This window comes from Alligator mississippiensis, chromosome 4 (assembly GCF_030867095.1).
Source record: "Alligator mississippiensis isolate rAllMis1 chromosome 4, rAllMis1, whole genome shotgun sequence".
Classification (NCBI taxonomy): domain Eukaryota; kingdom Metazoa; phylum Chordata; order Crocodylia; family Alligatoridae; genus Alligator; species Alligator mississippiensis.
The window spans coordinates 219,581,661-219,606,746 of NC_081827.1; the positions used below are offsets into that span (position 1 = coordinate 219,581,661).

The 25,086-nt window shown below is 44.1% G+C and overlaps 2 protein-coding genes across 5 annotated transcripts in view; one reads left to right on the top strand and one right to left on the bottom strand.

Moving 5' to 3' along the window:
• Window positions 1-1,138, top strand: part of DPP4 (dipeptidyl peptidase 4) — a 61,341-nt gene extending 60,203 nt beyond the window's left edge. Inside the window, exon 26 of the mRNA XM_059727338.1 lies at window positions 504-1,138. Within this exon, the coding sequence (XP_059583321.1) occupies window positions 504-602 (99 nt within the window). The 3' untranslated portion in view covers window positions 603-1,138. The remainder of the gene's footprint in view (window positions 1-503) is intronic.
• A 3,779-nt stretch (window positions 1,139-4,917) lies between these two features.
• Window positions 4,918-25,086, bottom strand: part of SLC4A10 (solute carrier family 4 member 10) — a 366,853-nt gene continuing 346,684 nt past the window's right edge. For 3 of the 4 annotated variants that reach the window (XM_059727337.1, XM_019480650.2, XM_059727335.1), the window contains exons 23-25: window positions 21,975-22,042; window positions 21,001-21,117; window positions 4,918-7,197 (exon numbers count right to left, since the gene is read on the bottom strand). In XM_059727337.1, the coding sequence (XP_059583320.1) occupies window positions 7,131-7,197; window positions 21,001-21,117; window positions 21,975-22,042 (252 nt within the window). In that variant the 3' untranslated portion in view covers window positions 4,918-7,130. Of the gene's footprint in view, window positions 7,198-20,272; window positions 20,312-21,000; window positions 21,118-21,974; window positions 22,043-25,086 lie in introns of all 4 variants that reach the window. The other variant, XM_019480649.2, reaches the window with a different exon arrangement.

Sequence of the window (25,086 nt, forward strand, 5' to 3'; positions counted from 1 at the left end):
CTTCTCGTTCACAGACACACAGTGGAGGCTTGACAGGTTGAACAGAATTTGAGGGGAAAATCCAGTTCTGAAGTCTTCCAGGAAAGGAAGAAGGGTTTTTGTGAGGCTGTTGGAGTCATCTAGGCTCCACAGAGAGGTTTTACAAAAAGCAATGCTATCAAAATTGATACTAAAACTTGGGAAGTGTCCCCTTTAACTCAGAGTTAAAGCTGATAGGCTTTATGGCTGACCGACAACCCACCCAGAGCAAGGGAACAGGCAGTGAACTATCTTCATTCCTTCTTCCTTACAATCAATCCTTAAGTCCCTTAGTAACCCAGACTGCCCCCATCATGTCCCCAGCCTCATTCTGAACCACCCCTGGTCAGCCTTAAACCATAATAATGTTTACTGGTTGCATATTTTGAATTGATATTTATATTAAGTATTTCTATAGAATCTATCAATTACACTTCTTTGCTATGGAGCAAGCTAAAATATTATTTGTATTTTCTTTTCCACAGTGGTATACGGACAAAGACCATGGCATTGATGGTCAGGCACACAAACATATCTACACCCATATGAGCTATTTCATAAAGCAGTGTTTCTCATTGTCTTAGCACCAACGTGACATTTCACATTATATCAGGATTGATCAAGTTGTTAATAGCAATTTGTCCAGCTGATTCTCCTTCCAGAAACTTGCACTGAGCCACTATAACTTTATGAACATCTGAATGAAGAAATTAAAGGTTTGTTAAATCCTTGTAGCCTGTCTACACACAATGAAATGTTAATTTTTATGACAACCTCTGTTGCCAAGCAACCATTGCATTTTTTTTTTATTGAAATGTGTTTAAATCAGGTTTTTATCTGCACCAAAATGTTTACATGTCCTTTGCCAATTTTTTTTTAAGTGTGGTACTTGAATTGATACCTTGTCATACTTACCGCTTTCAGTCTGAGATGGAAAGATGTATGGTCCCTTTCACTGATTGGTGATACTGATTTTGACCATGGATATGTTTTTAAATAGAGTAACTAACTGAATAGGGTCTGGGAAGCTCAGAAGACTAAGGAATATGTTTTCTGAAATCTGATTGCTTTTACAAAGAACCTGGATTAAATTTTCAATAAAACCTTTTTGCAGAAATTATCTTATGTTTGACCATCTTTGCTAAAACCATTCAGAGGGATGTAGTAATGTTGGTATTCCATTCATTGCAGAGAATCCTGTTAGGTTTTTTTTCCAGACCAGTCCATTCTATGAGTTGATATGACATGAATACTGTAATACAGATACATGTATGTGTGTGACTATGCTCAAATATCTTGTGAGACTTTAACCAAAATTATGGAAATTAACTTTTAGCAAAGGTGTTGAGTAATACCTGCCAGAACACGGGGGCTGAATTTTGCTAACACCTAAAGGCAAGCGATACTATTGAATTTACTAGTTACTTAATAAAACAGAGCCTTGTTGACTTTAATAGAATCTGCTTTAGTAAAATCTGAGCAAGGATCTGTGGTCCTTTCATTAATTAAGGGCTAAGCTAGCTGCTCTTATTCTGCAGTAAATGACACATACGTAGGTAGTTACTGTACAACTACTGGGCAGTAAAACCCTTGTGTCCTTTACCAATTATAAATTATTAGATTGTTTTTGGCCTTGGTTTCCTCCCTTTAGGACAGCTATATCTCCTCCGGTGTCACAGAGCACGTGATATACTGCCAGTACTTAAAAAGAAATTCGAGAATGCAGGCTGACCATCTAGCAATCATTGTGAGAAAATATGAATATGCCATTTATTAATTTTCTGTAACCTAGCTGTAAATTTATCTCAGATTTATTAGTAGAGGTTCACTTGGGAATCTCTACATTGCTAAAAACCACTTTAGCTCGAAACTGTTTGTTTCCTTAATTTCCCAGAGTGCTTTTTTTGTCAACATAAGTACAAAAGGAAGCATTTCTTTTAAAGGCAGCACAGCAACATTTGGGGTACCAAAGACTGTCCTATATGATATGCATAGTCATCTTCCTATCTATCTAAAATAACAAAAAAAAAATCATGTTTAGTGTTATAATATTCTAGTGAAATATTACCTCCTTTTATAACAGCATTAGCCTTTAGTAGTATCATATCATGTTGTACATTGGTTCTGTACTACATTTAGCACATTGACAACTAACACACTCTCATTATGGACCTACTGTGTCCATAGATAGTTTTTTGTGACAGTGTGAATGCAGAAGTAGCAGTGTAGTCAGATGATAAATGTTTGCCTGCTTTAACTTTCTTCTTGTACATGTCCATGAATGAAGACAAAAGATCAAATTCTGGTACAAAATAAGGATAAAACTTTTACAAACACTTTGGGTATTTTGAGACAAGGCTGAGTTGCATATACAATTTTCAGTCTTCTGTGAAACAGGGAGAAGGTTGCATGCATTATAGCGCTGGCTTTAGGTTCAAGTTTTTGTTCAAGATCAAATTTTCCTAACATACCATTGAGAACTTTGGTAAAATGTGCTATAGAAACACAAAGTATCTATTTTATTTTTTTCCTAAGAGGTGCATAATACCAACCAAGTTACCAATAATACAGCATTAGAAAATAGACTTTTTTTTACCACCCCCTCTGCTACCCTCAAAACCTTGATTTAACACAAATGAGAATAAAATAAGTAAGAACATAAGAACTGCCATACTGGTCCATCTAGTCCAGTATCCTGTCTTTGACAATGGCAGGAATGGATGTTTTAGAGCAGTGGCCAACATTTTTGGCAGATGTGCCACAAATTAGCCCCACATCCTTCCCAATTGCCACTCCAGTCCCCTTACTCTCCCAGATTTGCTGCTCTGCTTTCTGCTCCTGGTCCTGTACTCCCTGCCCAATTTGTTACTTTGCTTTCTGCTTCCTCCATACCTGCCACTGTGCTGCCTGTCCCTCCTCCATCTGCTGCATGCCACATGCAAAGACTGCCCATGCCACTTGTGGCAAACCTGCTTTAGAGGGCAAGCATTAAACCAGGTATATCTAGGTGATCTATACCTTCCCTGGCATCCACCCTTACTGGTTTTGAGATGCCAGAGGATATTAAGACAGTCAACCTATAGAAGTGATAGCAGAATCCAGGATTTTTCATCCTTGATGGATGGATCAGTGCAGTAAGTATTTTTTTAAGTGACAAGTAATAAGTCAGTTGTGGAACTCTATCGTGTATAGAACAAATTTCTCACACATAATAAATATTAGAGCTCCATTAGGAATCTCTTGGTATTTCTTGATCAATGATATCAAAAGAAGTTTGTCTTTTTAAAAAGGAAACTTTAGCAACTTATATTGTGGTTTACGTTCCTTTCATAGGAACAACATGCAGTATCCTCCACATTTGGCCTTAACTATTTTAGTATTTGATGGAAAAGTTCTATGAGCTCTAGATATGCCGTTCTATTTTGTTTTCTTTTATCTGTGAAGCAGAACAAAGCATTATGTTAATTATCTTAAATTATACTTGCTTTATCTGACAAGTTACTAATAGGAGTTAGCTGAAAACGTATTTGAAGTGTAAAGCTGCAGTATTAATGGTATAAAAAAGTTCTTATATTTTTATATCCTGTAGGCATATATTGCTCTGCATTCTCCTCCTGTACTATATACTTAGTGCCAGTCTGTTGCAAAGAACTCAGAAAGACCACAACAAGCCAGAATGGTAAGACAGGCGAGCATGGAGATGCAGCATGGGGAGTGGGTTTCATCTTAGAGCAGAGTGAAACCTGAGGTGTGGCTTAGCTAAAGTTGAGGCACCAGAAACGATTTGGATGCTACATGGAACTCATGCTGTTTCCAGCACAGAACTCTGCCACCATGAAATGCCAAGCATCACTCTGGATAAGGCATTCCACCTGCCCCTATGGAGCAAGGTCAGAGCCTCCAGACTCCAGGCCTGCTATCACCAATAGGTTTAGCATTAGCATCACTGCCCGAGCCAGTCTTGGCAATGTTATAAAAAGGAAGAATTCAACCTACTGAATAAAGGAAAGTACTTACTAAGAGCTGCAGACCTAATTATGTGTCTAATTTTATCTGCAGTCAGTCACTGTACACTGGGTCTTTGCCAGCAGAGACTGGAGCACCACAGAAGCAGCCTACAGTAAAGCTTGGCCAGTGACCATAATACAAATAAGCTGTGTGCGTGAGAGTACATACAACAGAATCTGAACAGAATGCAGTGCTAAGTTGGTTTTCAAGTCTGTAGTATTCACTAAACAGCATGGAAGGGGAGGATGGAAAGAGCAGTTGCTCCACAGGACTACAGTGCTCCTTCCTGTACATCAGTGAGGCACATAGAAGAGACTAGGAGCAGACTGAGTTTGTTAAATACCCTACTGTATGTATCCAGCAGAGGACATGGGAATTAATATATATCAGGCCTATCTGTGGCATAGATTATCTCACTGAAGAGCAAGTCAGGGGAGTGGGAACAAGACTGATTGTGAAGAACAACCTGATTCCCGGTTTGCTTCTGGGACAAAACAATTATGAAGCCCTGACACCTCCCCCACCAGGATAAAAGACAAGTTTAACACTTAAACGCAAACTAATCCCAACGAGGAACACAAAGCACAGCAAATGACTTGTGACCTAGCCAGCACACCCAGAGTGTTGATATTGTCATGGAATTCTACCTGGACATAGAGGTCCTCCTGCACAGAACAGCTGGCAGAATCGGGACATAAACTTGTCAGATTATTCATTACAAATGTTCACTAACCTCAGATCTTCAGACTTTGAGAACAAGTGAAACATTTCCAACTATCTACCTGATGTACTCTTTCAAACATATAACTCAAAGCCGACACTGTAGCATGTGCATTCACATCCTACAGAACAGACACTTGATCCATGTCTTGTAAAAATGAAAAATGAAGATTAGTTAGGATAAATATTTATTTCCACATAACATCTCTTATTTGTGAAAAACACAATAGTCTATTCACATGTTCACATTACTTAAACTTTTATAATAAATTACATCCATGAAATTTGGTAATTTTGACCAGGAATACGAAATTAGAAGTAAATATATAACACTACATTTGCATTATATTGTGTGTGATTTCAAAATGTTGAGATTAACATTGAAGTAGCTTTAAAATCCACACAAGAACAGAATGACTGTAAAAAAATATTCAAATACTGAACAGAAGTACAGAATGCCATTGAATACACTGATTTCTTAATATCCTAAGAATTGGTCATGTGAAACTTCAAATACATTTTGATCATCTGTAACAGAAAGTCAGCAACATATTAAAACACCAGCAGACTGCTTCCAGGGACAAACTGGTATTATACTTCTATTCTAATTTTAAAACAATTGGAATGTTACAATGTATCAAGTACACAAAACCAAAGCATTTATACCTTAATGCATCTGTATTTATTCATAAATTTATAAATACAAACAATAGTTTTAGTAAATGTAAATCCTTCTTTGCATCCATTAAATATAATTTCCATAAAAATGACCTTTAAAGGGCTTTAATAATACTCAGTAGAGCTTAAAACAGTGAGCCTATTTATTTGCAACAGAATGCAGTTACAGTCTTTTCTACAGTGGCTGAATTAGTAAAAACAGAGTTAGGAATGTTTTAATGTGTTGACCACATTGGCTATGAAAAAAATCATTCCTGTCAGCTCCATGAAGAGATTATTAGTATAATGGAAAAACTAAGAAATCTTAAAGCCCTGTAAATTGATTGCTGTAGAGACTGCAAGACTGTTGCCTCATTCCTAGGACTTATAATTCCTTAATCATTTTAAAATTTGTTTTAAAAAAATAAAAAAGTAAAAATAGTGACTTCTGAATAATGCTTTGAAAGCCTGATCTTGCAGTCCTTGTTTACACAGAAATTTGGCTTGAGTAAGAATCGGGTCCATAACAAAATCTGTTTGGTATGTACTGGAAAGACTTATTTGTAATGGCTTTAAGCCATGTCTTAATTTGCAATGTTGAGCTTTATTTTTAATCAACATGCATTTAATGGAAGAGTGAAAACTGCCTGTAACAAAAATAACAGGAGGACACCTCTAAGTCTCTAATACATTATTCATCTCTAGAGTAGAGAAATACATGATTGCTAGTAGAAGAATAAATATGCAATTTAATGTGTAATTTTGTGGGTGGTATATTAGGTTGTAAACTAGAAATAACTGATCACCATTGGGAGGGTCAAAAACTGCATATTTCTGGTAAAGCTTTATATCTACAAAACTCCCACTAATATAAAATAATGGGTTCATTAACATTATACTGCAGGTTTGACCTACCACAGCAACATTTAATACAGTACATTATTGGATATTGTAATCACAGCTTGCATTTTTAGCAAATACTGTATGAATATTTCACATCAACGGATGTGATTTTTCAAACAAGGTGCAAGAACATATGTATAGGATATGACTTTGTGGTTCCACTTATGTAAAAAATTGAATATTAAATATTCAGTATTAAATCAAGGAAAACTGCACAAATATAGGATGTGATCCTGCAATCCTCATTCACATGAGTAATCCTTGATTTCACTGGGACAACTCCCATGGGTGAGGAATATCCTAATTCATGGTTGCAGGGTCAGGCCAGTCATTATTTTAAAAATATCTTTACAATTGGTTCTTACTTGTTAATTTGGGTCTCCTTAAATCATTAGAGCTAAGTTGTAAAAATAAAAAAAGAATTGAGTCTCTGTTTCAAGTTAGTCTTGAATGAAATTATGATATTCAGGATTTGCACACAGGTAAAGTAGTAAAATACAGTACAAGCCTACTAGCAATTAAATAAAATTTGCAAGAAACTTTGCTTACTAAATTGATGGCATGAAATCCATACTGATTAAATGGCCAATACCCAGCAAGTAAAGTGAAGATTTTTGCAATGGCTACAGTAGATTTTTTTTTACACAGATATTTGACTGTGTAGACATTTAGACAACCGTGAAATGAAACAAATATTGCACTACTTACATTACCTGTGCTAGTCTGGGATGAAAGACAAAATTTACAATGCATGGTCAAATCAGTTATATTAATGATTGTGGCACTCCTTTCATTCATTTTGTAAAAATAAATTGAAGAACAAGTCATAGACAAGTCTCCCGGTCAACACCTTTCCCTGAGTCAGCTTTCTTCTCTCTTCTGATTTCAGCACTAAAAGGAAAATACAGAGTACCTATTAAAAGTGCTATTATGCTTGCTAGTGTTTTAGCTAAAAAAAACAGCACTGATTCTGTTTGTATTTATTTTTCATGCTGTATGGCACAAAGTGGGAAGCAAGAGTGAAAATTGCTGTGTTGAATGGCACAGAAGACATCACCAGCATTTTAGTAAATAAGAGAATAAACTGAAAATGCACAGACATACACATCAGCAAGCATGCAAGCAAAGATTGATCCAAGTTTGTTGGCAAATAGAACTGTTAATGTTTATTTAAAACAATGATAATGGTGCAGTTTTGAGACAATACCAGCATTTTGTAAAATGGCACAAACAAGAAGTCACAGTAATTCTTTGCTACAAAGGGCAGTCTCCTTCATCAATCTACATTTATGAGAAATCCTACCTGATGAGAAGGTGTGCTGTGGAAGCCAATTTATAATTATTCCATGCATAGGGACCTACTGAAATTGCAAGTTCATGAAATTAATGAAATCCAGCATTGCCTGCAAAAGCAGCCAATGCCTGTGTGGGCCGCCTCAGTCAATCAAAGGTGTTGGGGGCAGGCCACCATTTTCTACTTGTGAAATAGCTGCCAAACTCCACATTCTGCCTGCAAAATTGGGGGCAGCTCCCTCAAATTTGATAGGTCCCTATCCATGCATACCCCTCAGTCTTCCTTTCTTCAAGAAAACACCCAGTTTCAAGACTGTTTTTTTTTTTTATTTCAAGTCTCTGATTAAGCCTATACTTGAAAAGATTTTAAACAGTATATTCCAGCCATGCACAAGTTGGATTTTGGTAAAACAGTAACAAGAACAACCTTTCACAGCTTGGACTCAAATTCTGGCATTATTTTACTAGAAAATAGAGATGATTTGCCTTGAGAAAGCAGTATACAATATTTGGAAGCTTATATTCTTCTCTCTGCCAAGAGTCCTGTTTTTATGAACACTTGCACCAAAAAAAGTCACATTATATACAAAGAGAATTGCTGTGGACCTTAGTTGCGTTAGCAAAAACTTGAAGCTGTTTCCGAAGTGCAGGTGATTCAAATACACCTTCAACCTGGCCTGGCAACCAAATTCATGGTATATATTTCTGAAATACCAACCTGCAAAGTATATGTAATGTATGGGAACAATCCCCTAATAGAATGAAACAGGCTAAGTTTAAAAATACAAAAAGGTGAGACTAATTTTTCAAAGGAACCTCCAAAATTGTTTCTCTAAAATTTGAAGGCATAACCATTTGCCCACAATTGCATAGATTTCCTTATACAAACAGCTCTTTAAGGATAAAGTTAATGAATTCCTGACAGTATCTATCCCTATAGCTATGGCAGCTACAAGGAGTGCTTCTGGAAACATCGAGAGGGTACTGATTTCAGCTAGGAATTGGTCACCCTGTCTAGAATAGGGCATTACCTGCCTGCCTAATTACCTCACAGTAATGTCTACATGGGGAAATAAGCGCATGATAAGTGAGGGTATACATGTATACCAACTACCTGCTTTTCACTAACTTCTGTGTGAATGCTTAGGGCTAACTCCTGTTTCACCCACTAGGCATTTAAAGCATGGCTGCTGGCAAGGTCCTAGTATACACTAGCAGAATCAGGGAGGCATCCTACATTATCTGTATAAGTAAATATTTCTCCAGTACTTTCAGTGGATCACAAGCATACAGGCTTGCACCCCTGCAGATGACTATTTTGCCCATGCATTTCAGTGGACAGCACTTAAGGTGGAGTTATATGTTACACTTTGCCCATACAAAATTGTGGAATGTTAAACGGTATTAAATGTTGGAATGTGCTGTGAGCAGTCGCGTGTTAAGAGTTAATATTGGTGCTTGCCTGCATAGCTCTGTCTGGAGAGCAGGGGCTGGCGAGCAGGGGCATGGCCAGGAGGTAGGGTACCTGGGCTCAACCCCTGCTCTAGTTTGGGGGCAGAGGGGAGCTGAGAGTGGTGCATCCTGGGTTGCTGGAGGACTGCAAATTGCTCGTTTTAGCTCTGGAGCAGGCTGAAGTTACCCTAAAACAAGCTAAGTAGCACAGACCAGCATTAACCCTTGCCTGAAGTGACATAACTTTCAGATGCTCAGAGGTCACTTACTTAGCACAAGTCAGCGAGCCTTAATGTGCAGGCACTCGCATTTTAAGTGCCCTTAGTTAAATGGCTAATACCCAGCAAGTAAAGTGAAGATTTTTGCAATGGCCACAGCAGATTTTTTTCACAGATATTTGACTGTGCAGATGTTTAGACAACCGTGAAATGAAGCAGATATTACACTACTTATGTTACCTGTGCTAGTCTGGGATGAAAGACAAAATTTACAATGCATGGTCAAATCAGTTACATTAATGATTGTGGCACTCCTTTCATTCATTTTGTAAAAATAAATAGAAATGGCCAAGAACAACATCCCCCAGGTCATAATTGCAGCCTGTGTGCTGCACACTATCAGGGACTCTCTTCAATCATGTGAAGTGTGAAGGGCGCCACACTTCAAGAAGGATGCGGATAACCTGGAGAGGGTCCAGAGAAGGGCCACTCGTATGGTCAAGGGCCTGCAGACCAAGCCCTATGAGGAGAGACTAGAGAAACTGGACCTTTTCAGCCTCCGCAAGAGAAGGTTGAGAGGCGACCTTGTGGCTGCCTATAAGTTAATCACGGGGGCACAGAAGGGAATTGGTGAGTATTTATTCACCAAGGCGCCCCCGGGGGTCACAAGAAACAATGGCCACAAGCTAGGAGAGAGCAGATTTAGATTGGACATTAGGAAGAACTTCTTCACAGTTCAAGTGGCCAAGGTCTGGAACGGGCTCCCAAGGGAGGTGGTGCTCTCCCCTACCCTGGGGGTCTTCAAGAGGAGGTTAGATGAGTATCTAGCTGGGATCATCTAGACCCAGCACTCTTTCCTGCTTATGCAGGGGGTCGGACTCGATGATCTATTGAGGTCCCTTCCGACCCTAACATCTATGAATCATTTTGTAAAAATAAATCTGGTTTTCAACCTTTTTTCATTTGCAGACCCCCTAAAAAATTTTGAATGGAGGTGCAGACCCCTTTGAATTTTAAGTGTGGGCATTCACATACTTTTTATTGATCATAGTCATCTTTCATGGACCCCTTAGACATAGCCTGTAGACAGCCCCCGCCCCCCCCCCCCGGGGTTTGCAGACCAGAGGTCGAAAACCACTGATATATGTGTAATATGTAAATTCACCCTTAGATGCCTCCAGAACTAGATCATCATGCCTGAGGTTTGTGGCTTCCCAATTGCTCCAACGGGAAATTTTATCTCATGTCAAGTTTCTGCGTGCTCAGATTCCAACTTCCTATTGACTGCCTAAGGCATATGCATCTTATTGGGGGGGAGGGGAGTTATTTTTGGTTTTTTGTCCTGGCAGCTAGACATCTACATGGCAGCAAAATGATCCTCCTCCATAAGTGGCTAGAGCACTTGCTCGGGATTTATGTTTTATGTCCTCAGTCAATAGTAAAGGGCAGAAATAAGGATCCCTCCTTTCCAAGACTGTGTCCCTCTCACTTAACCACACTCCCTCTGGCTTACCCTCCTTGTGGCCCTACCTATCTTTACCCCTTCAACAGGAGCAACAGAGGATGCCCTTGGTAATGCCTACCCCAAGGCCTCCCACCACCACCACCACAAAAAGGGGTGGGGCAGAACACACTCTCTCAAGCTTCAGGCACAATTATACTGGTCACCTGGGGAGTTACTGCAGAATAGCCAGTATGTTGTCAATTCACACTTTAGCTGACTTGGCGCGTCTACACATACATTTAGCCATGACTAGATTTACTGCGCCGTAAACAATTTTGGCTAGGTGTCTATATAGAATCATAGAAGTAGGGTTGGAAGGGACCTTGTAGATCTTCAAGTCCGACCCCCTGCCTGGGCAGGAAGGAAACTGGGCTCAAGTGACCCCAGCCAGGTAGGCATCAAGCCGCTTCTTAAAGACCCCCAGGGTAGGAGCCAGCACCACTTCCCTTGGAAGTTGGTTCTAGATCCTAGCCGCCCTGGCTGTGAAGTAGTCCTTACGGATGTCTAATCTACATGTGCAGGGACCTGGCAGAAAATTTGCTGCCAGGTCCCTTCAGCCTTGCCATGTGCCCCTGTGGCCACCGGAGGGAGCGTTGGACTCCAGCCCCAGCTGCCGGCACCTGGCAGCCATCTTTAAAACCCAGCCCCGCCCTGTGCTCTCTGGGCAGCCAGTTTGTGTGCACAGAGGAACAGTGCATTCACAGAAGCAGCACATGGCAGCTGTATTTGCGCCCCCTCTGCTTGCCTGCACTACAGTTGTTCCAACCCCTGGCTCTGGTAGTGAGGAACAGGGTCCTCTGATCCTGCTAGCCACTTGAGTTGCCCTGCTGGCCCACCGTGCCAACCGTTGCCTGGCCCTTGGCCATTTCACCCCAGCCAGCTCCCCCACATGCAGCAATACCTTCCCACCTGCCGCATGCCCCCCCAGAGCCCCCACTGCTGTGCAGCTGCTGCCAGCCACAATGCTGATGAGCGGCTCCAGGAGGCCACTGCCAGAGCTACCATCACCCTCCTGGGCCTCCAGCCCCACTGCTTCTGGGCCCGCCATGCCAACCAGCACTGGTGGCAGCACCTGGGGCAGCAGAACTGGGATCATGAACAGTGGATCAATGGTTTTTGGATGACCCAGGCCACCTTCACAGACCTGCTTCACTAACTCTGGCCCTGCCTGGAGTGCCAGGATACTAGAATGTGCCTGGCACTCTCCACTGACATCCACCTGGCCCTGGCACTGCTCAAGCTGGCCACAACTGCCAGCCAGCAGTAGGTGGGGCAGTTGTTTCGCACAGGCAAGGCCATCACTGAGAAGGCTGTCCTGGAGGTGTGCGGTGCCATCCAAGATGTACTGGCAGACACTGTCTTCCATGTCTATGAGCCCCAAGAAGTAGTGGCAGGGTTACCCCAGTGTATTGGGGCCCTAGATGGTACCCACGTCCCAGTGACCTACCTGCCCCATGGAGACCACCCCTATTATAGCTGCAGGGGATTCTACTCTGTGGTCCTGCAAGCCATTGTAGACCACTAAAGGATGTTCACACGTCAGTGCCAGCTGAGCAGGCAGTACATATGACACCCACATGCTCCAAAACTCCAGATGGCCACGCTGATGGAGAGCAGACACTTCACACCAGAGTGGCAGACCTGCAGCTGGGCGCCATCGTCCCAACCCTGCTCACTGGAGACTCTGCCTACCCGCTCCTTCCCTAGCTGATGAGGTCCTACAGTGGCAACCTGGATCCCCAGCAGGCCCACTTTAATTGGTGCCTGAGCCAAACCCATGCCCTGGTCCACTGTGCCTTTGGCCACCTTAATTGGCTACTGGCACTCCATCACTGCCTGCCTTGAAATGGCCAAGAACAACCTACCCCAGGTCATCGGTGCCTGTGTACTACACAATATCTGCAAGGCTTGGGGAGAGGTGTTCGTGAGGCCTGGGCAGAAGAGGCATGGTGTGCAGAGGCAGCCTGGCAGTGGGAGCATGAGCTGCAGTGGCAGTGGCAGATTCCCCCTGGTGAGGCCCCAGGTGAGCCACACACCTGCCACTGAAGGGCAGGGCCTCAGATGTGGGAGGCTTTGGTGGACCACCTTCTGGTGCACCCCTTTTAGCCCTCCTGCTCCACCACCTACAGACCCCCTACTCCCTGCCCACCCCCAGCACTACACACATGCCAGGCCTCTTGATCCAAACAAGAAATCTTTATTCCTATCACAGTACACCCTCCCATCCTTCCCCACTTCCCACTCAACAAAGAGCTCCCTCCCCTCTCCCTCTCTAACACACACAGCCCTACTCCCTCACCAATACACAGAGCCCCTTCACCATCCTCCCCACCCACTTACAATAAAAAACCCTCTTAGTTTCAAAACTATTTACAAGAATCTAGGTTTTTGTGTCCCAGAATGGGGAACCGTGGGATGGGAGCACCTAGGGGGCAGAGCCTGGGGTCAGGCATCCAGCAACCTGGCCTCAGGCTGTGCCCTTTTGGGTCCAGGGGCCATGGCAGTCACAGCAACCATGGTGGGGACCTGCTGGAGGGTGGCGGGTGGCCACCAGGGGGCCTGTGGGGGGCTGGTGGGGAGCTGAGGGTTGGGCAGTGTCAGGCATGCACAAGACCGCCAGACCCAGGACGGTGTCTGGGGTCTGGCGATCATCGTCCTTGGCCTCCACAGCCTGGTGCAGGATGTTATTTTGGGCCTTCAGGATCTGCAGGTGCTCCTGCTCCAGGGCCAAGAGCTTGGCCCAGTACTTGCTCTCCACCCAGTCCCATGCCTCCTGGGTGGTCTCATGGGCAATGTCCTCCTGGCACCACCTCTCCTGGTAGGCCAAGTCCTCTGCCTGCCAGGCCTGTGCATCTGCCTTCCTTTCCACAACCACCTCCACCAGCTGGTGGAAGAGGAGGGTTCAGTCTTGGGTGCGCCTCTAGCACCTCCTGCACATCCAGAGGGCCCTGACGCGCCCTGGCGATATACCCAACCTGGCATCCCCACTGGGGCCCATGTCCAGATGCTAGGCCTGCAGAGCCAGAGGACAAAAGCCTTTTATGAGAGTTTCTAACATTTTAGAGATAAGATGCTCTGCACCAGGGGCTGTGCCTCAGATCAGGAGCCAGCCATGCATGGGTGACCAGGGACCATGGTAAGTCAGACGGTCAGGCCTAGGCCCAGGTGGCCACCTGCCAAGCTCCTTATCCCTGCTTGCTACCCTGGGGCTGGTGGCCCACTGGGTTCTGGGCACAGGCAGCCTGCCTTCCACACCCCCTTCCCAAGGCAGGACAGGCTAGGCTGCTGGCAGCACCTGCTGCTGTGGCTCCAGACCCCATTCCCCACCCCACCCTGCAGGCCACCCAGCCCACAGTGCCTGGGATTGGGTTGCATGAGGCTCCCAGACAACTAGGATGAAGAGCTGGCTGTGCCACCACCCTCCCTGTAGGAGGTGCCTTGGGGCTGCCCTCCCTCCCTCCACCCCCTGTACTGCCCTGAGTGTGCCCCTGCTGTGCATGCCCTGGCTGGTGTGCAATGAGCTGTTTGTGCAGGCTGAGGGGTGCCCAACCCACTATGCTCTCCTGCTGCTGATCCTCATGGTACCTCAGGAGAACCTGTGCACCAGGACCACGAGCTACAACAGTGTGGGGGGAAGCCTGGACTGCTCCGCTACCTCCTTCACCACCTGGAGAGTTACCTGTGGTAGTGCTACACATTCCTGCCCCACCTCCGCTGCTGAGGAAGACATTGTCACTGGCACTGGTGTGAGAGGCCCCTGGCTGCCCAGCTGTGGGGGCACAGGCTGCATAATAAAGTTTTGCACTGTGTCCCTCCTCTCTATGTGCTGTAATGTGGAACCCAGGGCCAGGGAAGTGCCAGTGGGCCAGGTAGGGAGAAGGGGCAAGGGCAGGAGCAGGGGCTAGGGCCAGGGGCAGGGATGGGGGAGGGCCCTCCTGCCAGTGCATGGCCTACCATGTGTCGGGGCGGTGAAGCTGGTGACTCGATGAAGTTCTCCACATTAGTGATGGCATCCAGCTATGCCCACTATCCTCAGCCTGCAGTGTGCGGCACACTGGTGCCTGGCCTGGGGCCTCCCCCAGGAAAGAGCTGGTACTGCTGACAGCCAGCAGTGTCATGGCCAGACATTTCTTGTGGCAAGGTCTGGAGCAATGCAGTGGTCAAGGCAGCCACTGGCCAGGGCTCCCCAAGTTGCCAGTGGATTAAGCAGCAGGGGAGCTGGTCAGGATGCTCAACACCTGAGGGTCCCTCCTCTGGTGATGTGTCACCAGAGTGGTCAGGACGGGGTGGGGGCTCAGGGGCCCATGCTGGTGTAAATCGCATGGCTGCACCCTATGTCCTAGGGTGCCAAAATACAGGTTAGTTGTCACATAAAGGGCATGGTCTTGCATGCACAACTGGACCGACAACTGTGGTTGGTCATGGCCACCCACTGCCTGCAAGGCCTTGACCTTGATGCGGCATTTCCATGCCAACTGGGAGTACCATCGCTCCCGCATCCCTCCTGACAGGGCCTCATAAATGTGGGCATTAAAGCACCTACCCCACTTAAATTGCCTCTGCACCTCCATGTTGCCCCAGAACACCATGAGGTCATCAACCTCCTCCTGGCTCCAACTGGGGCCCTGGGTGGATGGCATGGGTGTGCACATGCAGGCGGGGATGGACCTGGACTTGGAGAATCAGGAGGACATGGTGGGTCCCACACCAGCTCTCTCAACCCCTGGGAGGCTGTCACGCTGTTGCTGGCTCTGGGCAGCTGCCAGCAGTACTCAGCACAGGGGCATGGCACAGGACTGGGAGACATGGCTGAGGTTATGCCCCACAGCACTTGTAGTCACAGGGCAGGCTTCTGGGGGTGTGCAGCATGGAGGTGGTGCTGGCCCTGCTGCACTGAGCTGGCTACAGGTGGCCCTGGGGGCTGACAGGCCTGACCAGAGGCTGCAGCCACTGGCTCAGCAGCACTGCTGGGGTGACAGGAGGCAAAGCAGATTATGGCTGCTGGCTTTTAAAGCCTGCAGATGGGCTGCCAGTGATGCAACCCAGCCCTGGAGCAGGACAGGCTCCCAGCCAGGAGCCCTGTGCCTGGCAATAGTGGCTGGGCAGACCCAGCACCAAACTTGCTGCCTGGTCATGTCTACACATGAGTTACTGCGCAGTAACTAATCACACTTAAATTTGCTACCTGCATTTGGGTATTTGCGGGTAGCAAATTTAAGCACAATTAAGGGAATTTACTGTGAAGTAAGCATGCACATGTGTAGATGCTCATGCACACATGTAGATGCTCTCTCACCCCATTCTCATTAAAAAACTAGGGGACTGTGGTGTCGACACCTACACAGTCAAATGGGTTGCTAACTGGCTGGAGGGTCGCACCCAGAGAGTTGTGGTGGATGGGTCATTTTCGACCTGGAGGGATGTGGGCAGTGGGGTCCCCCAGGGCTCGCTCCTCAGACCTGCGCTGTTCATCAGTGACTTGGACGAGGGGGTAAAAAGCACCCTACTCAAATTTGCTGATGACACTAAGATGTGGGGGGCTGTGGGCATGCTAGAAGGGAGGAATAGGCTGCAATTGGACCTAGACAGGTTACAAGGGTGGGCTGATGAGAACAGGATGGGTTTCAACACTGACAAGTGCAAGGTGCTGCACCTGGGAAGGAAGAACCAGCAGCATACCCACAGGCTGGGGAACTCCCTTCTCGTCAGTGCAGAGGCAGAAAAGGATCTTGGAGTCATTATTGATGCCAAAATGAACATGGGCCAACAGTGTGGGGACGCAGTCAGGAAAGCCAACCGTACCTTGTCATGCATCCACAGATGCATCTCAAGCAGGTCCAAGGAGGTGATCCTCCCGCTCTATGTGGCACTGGTTAGGCCACAGTTGGAGTACTGTGTCCAGTTCTGGGTGCCGCACTTCAGGAGGGATGCGGACAGCATTGAGAGGGCTCAGAGGGCCACCCACATGATCAGGGAGCAGCAGGGCAGACCCTACAAGGAGAGGCTAAGGGACCTGAACCTGTTCAGTCTCCACAAGAGAAGGCTGAGGGGGGATCTAGTGGCCTGTTACAAACTAGTCAGAGGGGACCAGCAGGCGTTGAGGAGTCCCTGTTCCCCCGAGCACTACCAGGAGTGACTAGAAATAACGGTCACAAGCTGGTAGAGTGTAGATTCAGGCTAGATATCAGGAGGCACTACTTCACTGTCAGGGCAGCTAGGACCTGGAACCAACTTCCAAGCGAAGTGGTGCTGGCTCCTACCCTGGGGGTCTTTAAGAGGAGGTTAGATGAACACCTTGCTGGGGTTGTTTGACCCCAGTACTTTTTCCTGCCATGGCAGGGGGTCGGACTTGATGATCTGCTCAGGTCCCTTCCAACCCTACCCACTATGAAACTATTATTGTGCAGTAAATTAAGCAACTGCGCTGTAACACATCTGGTGTAGATGCATCTACTGTATGCTAATCTCCCTGTGTAGACAAGTCAATAAAAATAGTGCCAATGATGCATCTCATCTGACAGCTAACATTGAGTGGATTTTAGCTCCTCAATAAATTGCCTACAAGAAAAGGTCTCCTTTACTAAGTTCTTTGGTGTGATGAAATCCTAGGATCAATTAGGTGGGTATTTTTAGCAGAAGGAAGTGTTAGTATCATCATATGAGACACCTATTACTTCATTTAGAATATTATGTATAGTTCTGGTCATCTAGTTCTGAAAAAATGGATTAAAAGTGAAAACAGATAGACAGAAGGGTAACTAGGATGAGGAAGGAATGGAAACTCTATGACTGGAGAGAAGAGATTCATTTAGCCATAAAAAATGAAGGCTTTAGAGAGGATGATTCAGGAGTTAAGTACCTAGAAAGATAAAGAAATCAAGTAGATACCAGCTGGCCATGAATAAGTTTAAACAGGACATTAGGTTTCTGACCTTATAGGTGTAAAGTTTGGAACAGCCTTCCAAATAAGGTAGAAAGACAAGGAATCTAAGCAGTTTCAAGATGAATCTTGATAAATTCATGGCAGAAACAGATGTATAGAAACTGGACATGACCCTAGGGTGGGATCTCCCAAAATTTTGATTTTGGGCCAGACTTTTTCTGAATTATAATAGGCAGCACACTTTTCTGAATTTCATAGTATCCCAGTTGACAATCACTGAGATAGATCTAAATTAAGAAAAGATTTGGGGGGCAGGGCTTGAGGCTAAAAAAGCTGAGAATTTCTGATCTAGCTACTGCCACTTAAAGATGGGGAAGGAAGGCCCTGCTGTGCCCTGCTTTTTCCACTGTTTGCCCCCTCCCAGCCCCTGACCTGAACTGCAGGAAGCAAGGGCAGCTCCTGCTACTGCGGTTGTTTCTGCAAGGTCTCACATATTGGAAACTATCCCCGTAGTGCCTCCTCCTAGCCCTGAGGGCATGAAAGTACTGGAGGGAATGAGCTGGTCTGCACAGTGCAGCTCTGCCTGTGCATCTGCCTACCCAGTTGCTACAGAGCAAGCTGTCTGACACTGGTTTAGGATAAACCTGGCGTAATGTAGTATCAACTTAACCGATTTGCATCAAACTGGTTTATGAAACTTCTGTCCCAGACCCCTTTCTGGTTCAAGTTAAATCACAGTCCCCCAGCATCCCAGCCTGCTTTCCAGCACTGGTGAGTAGGGGCAGGGGGAGGCAGGGACTGCCCCCCACCCCCTTGGCAAACCCTAGCTGGAGTCTGGGGCTAGGGAAGGGGTTTAAACTTCCCTTCCTGAGTACAGAGCTGCCCTGCCCTGCTAGAAATTTACTGCTGGCTGCAACTGTAGACTACAAATCCCAGAGGTACCTGGAAGTAGGAAGAGGAAGTGATGAGCAACCCTGCAGAGTCCTACTGATATGATTCTGGACTACAAATCCCAGAGACCTCAGGGGCAGCAGGAAGGGGAAGTGAACACACTACCCATGCTGTCTATGTGCCAAGAGCCATGCTCAAGTGGCCCTTGGCTTCTGGTCTGAGGCATATGGATGCTTTTCCTGAATCAAAAGTGAAAGTCTGTCCACTTGTTTCTCAGTTTAATGTCTGCAGTTTAAACTAACCTGGAAAGACTGAGTCAATTCAGCCTCAGGCTTTTTGACTGTCTGTACTTAGCCACAGAGAAGTAAGACTGGAAGGGATCTCAAGAGGTCATCTAGTCCAACCAGGGAGGCAACATTGCTGTTATTAGGACCACACTCTAACCAACTGAACTAACAGAACCCATTAGTTCTTATATAAATTAAATCTCATGAGTAAGAACATCACAAACAAACTCTAAATTTTAGGTTAAGTAAAAAGAGCACTAACAAATATCAGGACACACTAAATTTCTCATTTACCAGAATTCCACGGTTAAATTATCTCCTGAGTTACCTGCTCCATGTTACCAAATACACCATTATATACCAGCAGAGAATGTGGCTCATATAATTTTGAAATGACTATTCTTTTTTATTGTTATATATATATGTATTGAGAGACATGCATGCACGCACATGCACACGCATACATACACACATTTCCTTATTTTTAAAAGTGTAGATAAACAGATTTTTTTTTTTATTATGAGCCAAACTCCGGATCCCTACATGCAATTCAAGTGAATGAGGCTTGCTCTAGAAACGGAGGGTAAAAGAATCTACTCTCAAGACTGTAGTCACTGAAATTTCAGTCTGTCCATACCTGAAATTGGAATTCTGGTCAGGGGACCACCCCTGCTTCTTCTCCAACCCTTCACAATCTGGCGGGCACAACTGCAAACAGGTAGGGAGTTTTCCCCTGAACAGCCAAACTATGCCTTTTGCTCATGTTCAGAGAGGCCCCAGAAGTTTAATAGTGATTAGGGCCTTCTGAGCCTACACGGAAAGTGGGAGACAGAACACAGTCTCCACCTATGAGTATATTTGATAATAACTTAGTATTAAAATGAAACACACAAAGGAGCTGGAGATGAAAACTATTTGGTCATTAACCATTCATACCGTTCGTCTTGTTTATGCTGTTTATGGACAGGAATGACACTGAAGAAGCAGCATGCTATTTTGGGGTGACAAAAATTAGGACCACAGCTAACTCTGTTTTATTCCCTTACCTCATCTTTTGCCGTAGGAATAAAAATGTGGATATTTCAAGTTGTTTGATGTTGAATTCAGGATTTAGAAATTTCAGATACTTTTTTTAAAATTAAAATATAAAACACTAATACAGGAAAGAAAAACATGTACACCAAGGGTAAATTTAGTGTATTCTTTAAAAACTTTGAATATGGAGACATTTAAAAAAATATTCCAAGACACAGCTTGTAATATCAACTGTCACAAAATAATATGATTTTAGCAGAAACACTGTAACACTGATTGCTTAATTTTCCATTCATTTTGTCTCCCCAAAAATTACATATGGTAGAGTCAGCTGGGTTCCCAGAAGACACCACTTAATATAGGAATATGCAATCAAGAAGTAGGTTGAGGGATAGGGCCTTACCTTTGGGGAATCAGCTTCTAGGGTGATTAGGAAGGGGAGCTTATGATAGAAATGTAATATGAGACAATTGAGTAGAAAATAACATTAATTTAAAAAACTTATGGAAACAGAGGTAGATATTTGTTATAGTAATGCTGCACATATTTCATAATTATTCATATTAGTATTTTATGGCATTGACAAAAATAAACCTTTCTTCGTTTTTCAATAAACTTGGATACTTTAAACTTCATGCTAAATGGGGAAAATGTTTACCTGTTCTAAATGTGAGTTTTAAATAAATGGAAATATATTGAATAAATTATATTTTTGCTGTGATTTTAGGGGTTATATTCTGCTCTAAATGTAAACATATAACTCATGTTAGTTCTAATTGCATTTGACTGTGAAGATTTCCATCATATTAATGATCATATTTTTATTTCAAAACAGAACTAGAACAGATGCTGCACTGTTTCCAATTGTTATGTGACTATGGTTTGCTACACAGGTATCAGGAATGCTGAAGCATGTATTTTTCCATTGTAGCATCCCCTAACAAGCAACTATTTGGGATAGTGTATTACTGCAGCTCAGAATATTTAATTAGACATTTTCAAATAAATAATTCTTCAAATCTTACCTTTAGCTAAAGATGTTTTCTATTCCCTAACTTTTCAGTTAAAGATCAAATTTTTACTTTGCACCAGTACACAAGGCTTAATATATTGATGACTAAAATTTAAAACCTTTTAGAGGGAAAGCTTGACTCCTTATCCTTTGCATTCTCTGAAGATATCAGCAGGGTCTTCCACACAGCAGTTTTTGCCATTTCATCAGAAATGTTTATTACAGATGGATCATCTCTAGACAGGAAAACACCATGAATACTCAATATAACACCGTGTGATCAAACTCATAATTTAAGACACCATGCAAGAGTGCTTGGCCATTAGTGATGACAATACATTTATACAATATAATAACTGATGTTAAAACTGAGGATCATGAGGAGATCAGTATTAGCAAACATTCTATAATACTTAAACATTCCATAGCACTTATTTTATGCTTTACTCCTTATACACTCTAAAAACATGAAAAACACTCTAGATCATCTTAGTAAGGTAAACAGATGTCATAACCACTATAGAGATGGGGAAAATGAGGAACAAAGAAGTTACCCAGCTTGCCAATGACACAGCTAGAACTAAAGCCAAGGACTTCCTGGCTCCTAACGCCCTGATCAATTTTCTATGTGGGCCTATTGTCAACTCAAAATTTGTTTTGGAACAACATGCATCTCTATCTTCAAAATTGATTTGAAAAGGGATGGGGAATATGATCCATGGACCACCAATTATGGCTTCATGAAGCACCAGGGGGCTGTGGACCAATGTTTAGATGCCATTACTTTAGACTAGGGATTCCCAAAGTTTTGCCCCTGAAGAGCCATGTCAAAGAGGCAAGCATGGGTGAGAGGCTGAAGCAAAGGGGCTCAGGAGCCACATTTGGCAGCCACACATTGGAAACCCATAGTCTAGACCATACTCTACCACCTTTAAGTGCGTGCTGTAGTATTTTTAAAACCACTGTAAAAGGATAGGGAGTGTATGTCACAAAAGACTGAGGAACGATGTATGGTGCCCAGATAAAGTTTTATTTCATTGCTTGGTGCTCTGCTGATGTTTGCAAAGTAATAAAAAACAAATATATATTTTACCTGTAATGTCCTTCTAATGGTAACTGAACTGTTCCCTCATCTTCCATTGCTAACATACTTTGCTCTTCCTAGGAAGATGAATTTAGATGTGAGAAACTAAACAATATTTTGAATGCTCAAATATGCATATCTTACAAATTACTATTTTCTTATCTTTAATTATTTAATATTTCTTGAAGTTCTTTAAATGAGTATATTATTGTAATTCCTTTTGCTGTAAACCTTTCAAAATGAAACATCTACAATAAAGAAAATGTATTTAAAGAATAATTCTCCACTTTATGCCACACACACACACACACACACACACACACGTATATACAATAAATATGTACAAGTACATATATATCTATATATTTTAGTTATAAATACTAAGTAAGAGTGGCTGTTTGGTTGCACTATGCAGTGCATTATAAAATCAACCAATGACTAACTTAGGTTTGCAAGCACACATTTACTGAATGAGAAAATTTTCACCTGGGACATGCAAAGGCACCCATGAATAGTAAAGGGGGGTGCAAAATGGCAAGAGTCATACATTAAGACCTTTAGGTCACTTGTTTGCAGAAGTTTATGAAACATTTAACTTCAGGGAGAAAAAGTGCTATTCTGTCCCCTCCCCCCCAAACCTCACCCTTCCCTCTGACAACAGCAAGAGGAGGGAAGTAAGAGAAAAACTCGCAGCATCCTTATAGGCTCGGCAGTGCTATGCTGGCTAGCACTATGGAAAAAAGAGACGTGGGGGTCATCATTGACCACAAGATGAACATGAGCCTGCAGTGCGATGCTGTGGCTAGTAAAGCGACCAAAACACTGGCTTGCATCCATAGATGCTTTTCAAGCAAATCCCAGGACGTCATTCTTCCCTTGTACTCGGCCTTGGTGAGGCCGCAGCTGGAGTACTGCGTCCAGTTTTGGGCTCCACAATTCAAAAAGGATGTGGAGAAGCTTGAGAGAGTCCAAAGAAGAGCCACGCGCATGATCAGAGGTCAGAGAAGCAGACCCTACGATGACAGGCTGAGTGCCACAGGGCTCTTTAGCCTGGAAAAGCGCACGCTCAGGGGTGATCTGATGACCACCTATAAGTTTATCAGGGGTGACCACCAGTATCTGGGGGAACGTTTGTTCACCAGAGCGCCCCAAGGGATGACGACTAGGTCGAACAGTCATAAACTACGACAAGACCGTTTCAGGCTGGACATAAGGAAGAATTTCTTTACTGTCCGAGCCCCCAAGGTCTGGAACAGCCTGCCATCGGAGGTTGTTCAAGTGCCTACATTGAACACCTTCAAGAGCAAACTGGATGCTTATCTTGCTGGGATCCTATGACCCCAGCTGACTTCCTGCCCTTTGGGCAGGGAGCTGGACTTGATGATCTTCTGAGGTCCCTTCCAGCCCTAATGTCTATGAAATCTATGAAGAGCCACTTTTGATAGCTTCTAGCCTTGCTCCCCTTCAGAGCTCCCGTTCCATGCACCCCAACAAGTCCTAGGCTTAATTTTGCCAGCTTTAACTCAATATTCTAAAGGAACAACTTTATTCTAAGACCTAGTTAAAATCATAGAATCATAGAAAATTAGGGTTGGAAGGGACCTTAGGAGGTCATCTAGTCAAACCCCCTGCTCAAAGCAGGACCATCTCCAACTAGATCATCCCAGCCAAAGCTTTGTTCAACCATGTTTTGAAAACCTCCAAGGATGGACCTTCTGGGTAACCTGTTTCACTGTTTTACTAACCTCCTAGTTAGTAACTTCTTCCTAATATTTAACCTAGACTTCCCTTGCTGCAACTTGAGAACATTGCTCCTTGTTCTGACATCTGCCACCACTGAGAACAGTGAAGCTCCATCCTCTTTCAAACCCACCTTCAGGTATTTGAAAGCTGCTATAAAATCTGCAGCCCCATGCAGCCCCTGACATGTAGAAACTGCAGAATCTCTAAGGTACCTGACAAATCCAAGCTCCTTTGCACTTAAGATGAGCTGATGACAAATTTATAAGAAAATTAAATGACCCAGAGAATCTATAAAATCTATTAGATGGTCTCCTACCAATTTGGAAGGATTGAGATTGATCAATACTAATGCTCCTAAATAGAGAGGCCAGTCAATGGCTGGCAGGCACTCTGACATCACACCAGGGGCATAGCTTATAGGGGTGTGCAAAATGGGGTGTATTCAGTTGATTCAGATCACTGTCCCTGATTCGATTTGGCCAAATTTGAATCTGAAGATTTGATCCTGATTCAAAGAATCAGCAATTTGGCCATAGACACAGCTTTAAATGTTTTTTCTACATACCTCAAGGTACCAGGCACGGCTTATGAATGCTGCAATGCTGAGGCAGATGGTGTGTCCTACAGGAGTGTGGGGGGGCCCCCTTGCATGCTCGGCTGTGAACCCAGAAGTGGACTGGAAGTACTTCTGGTCCACTTCCAGGTCCGCCACCTAGTGCACCAGGGCCCCCGCCCCTGCACCCAGCGATCAGCTGTGGGGGGACCCTGGGTGCCTCCCCAGACCCAGAAGGCACCAGTCACCAAGCTGTGGGGGGGATCCCCACGTACTCCCTGGCGGACCCAGAAGTGGACCAGAAGTGCTTCTGGTTCACATCCAGGTCTGCTGCTGAGTGCACTGGGGACCACCCCCCGCGCTCCTGTGGGATGCTCCACCATCTCAGCATTCATGAGTCACCTGGTACCTTGAGGTATGTAGAAAAGACATTTAAAGCTGTGTTTATGTCCGAATTGTCGAATCTTTCCGAATCTCTCCAAATTGATTCAGAGCGTTCCAATTAAATTCAGAGAGATTAAAGGCTCTCCTGATTCAATTCGGATTTGGAGATTTGGCCAACAAATTGGGCCGAACCTCTGCCAAATTGAATCAGCGACCAAAGCCTCGCACCGTCTAACAGCTGACTGTCCTGGTGCATATTTAGAATGTCAAACTAGTTACTAAAGGCCAGTATCATTTTTCAAAAAGAGGAAATTTAACTGAAATCTCTTCCTTAGCAATTTTCCCATTACATTTAAAAAAAAAAGTCCCCATCTTTAAATTTTCTTTGTAGCATAAAAAGTGTGTTTTGCTCATTCACACCTCAGAACAATATACCCGATT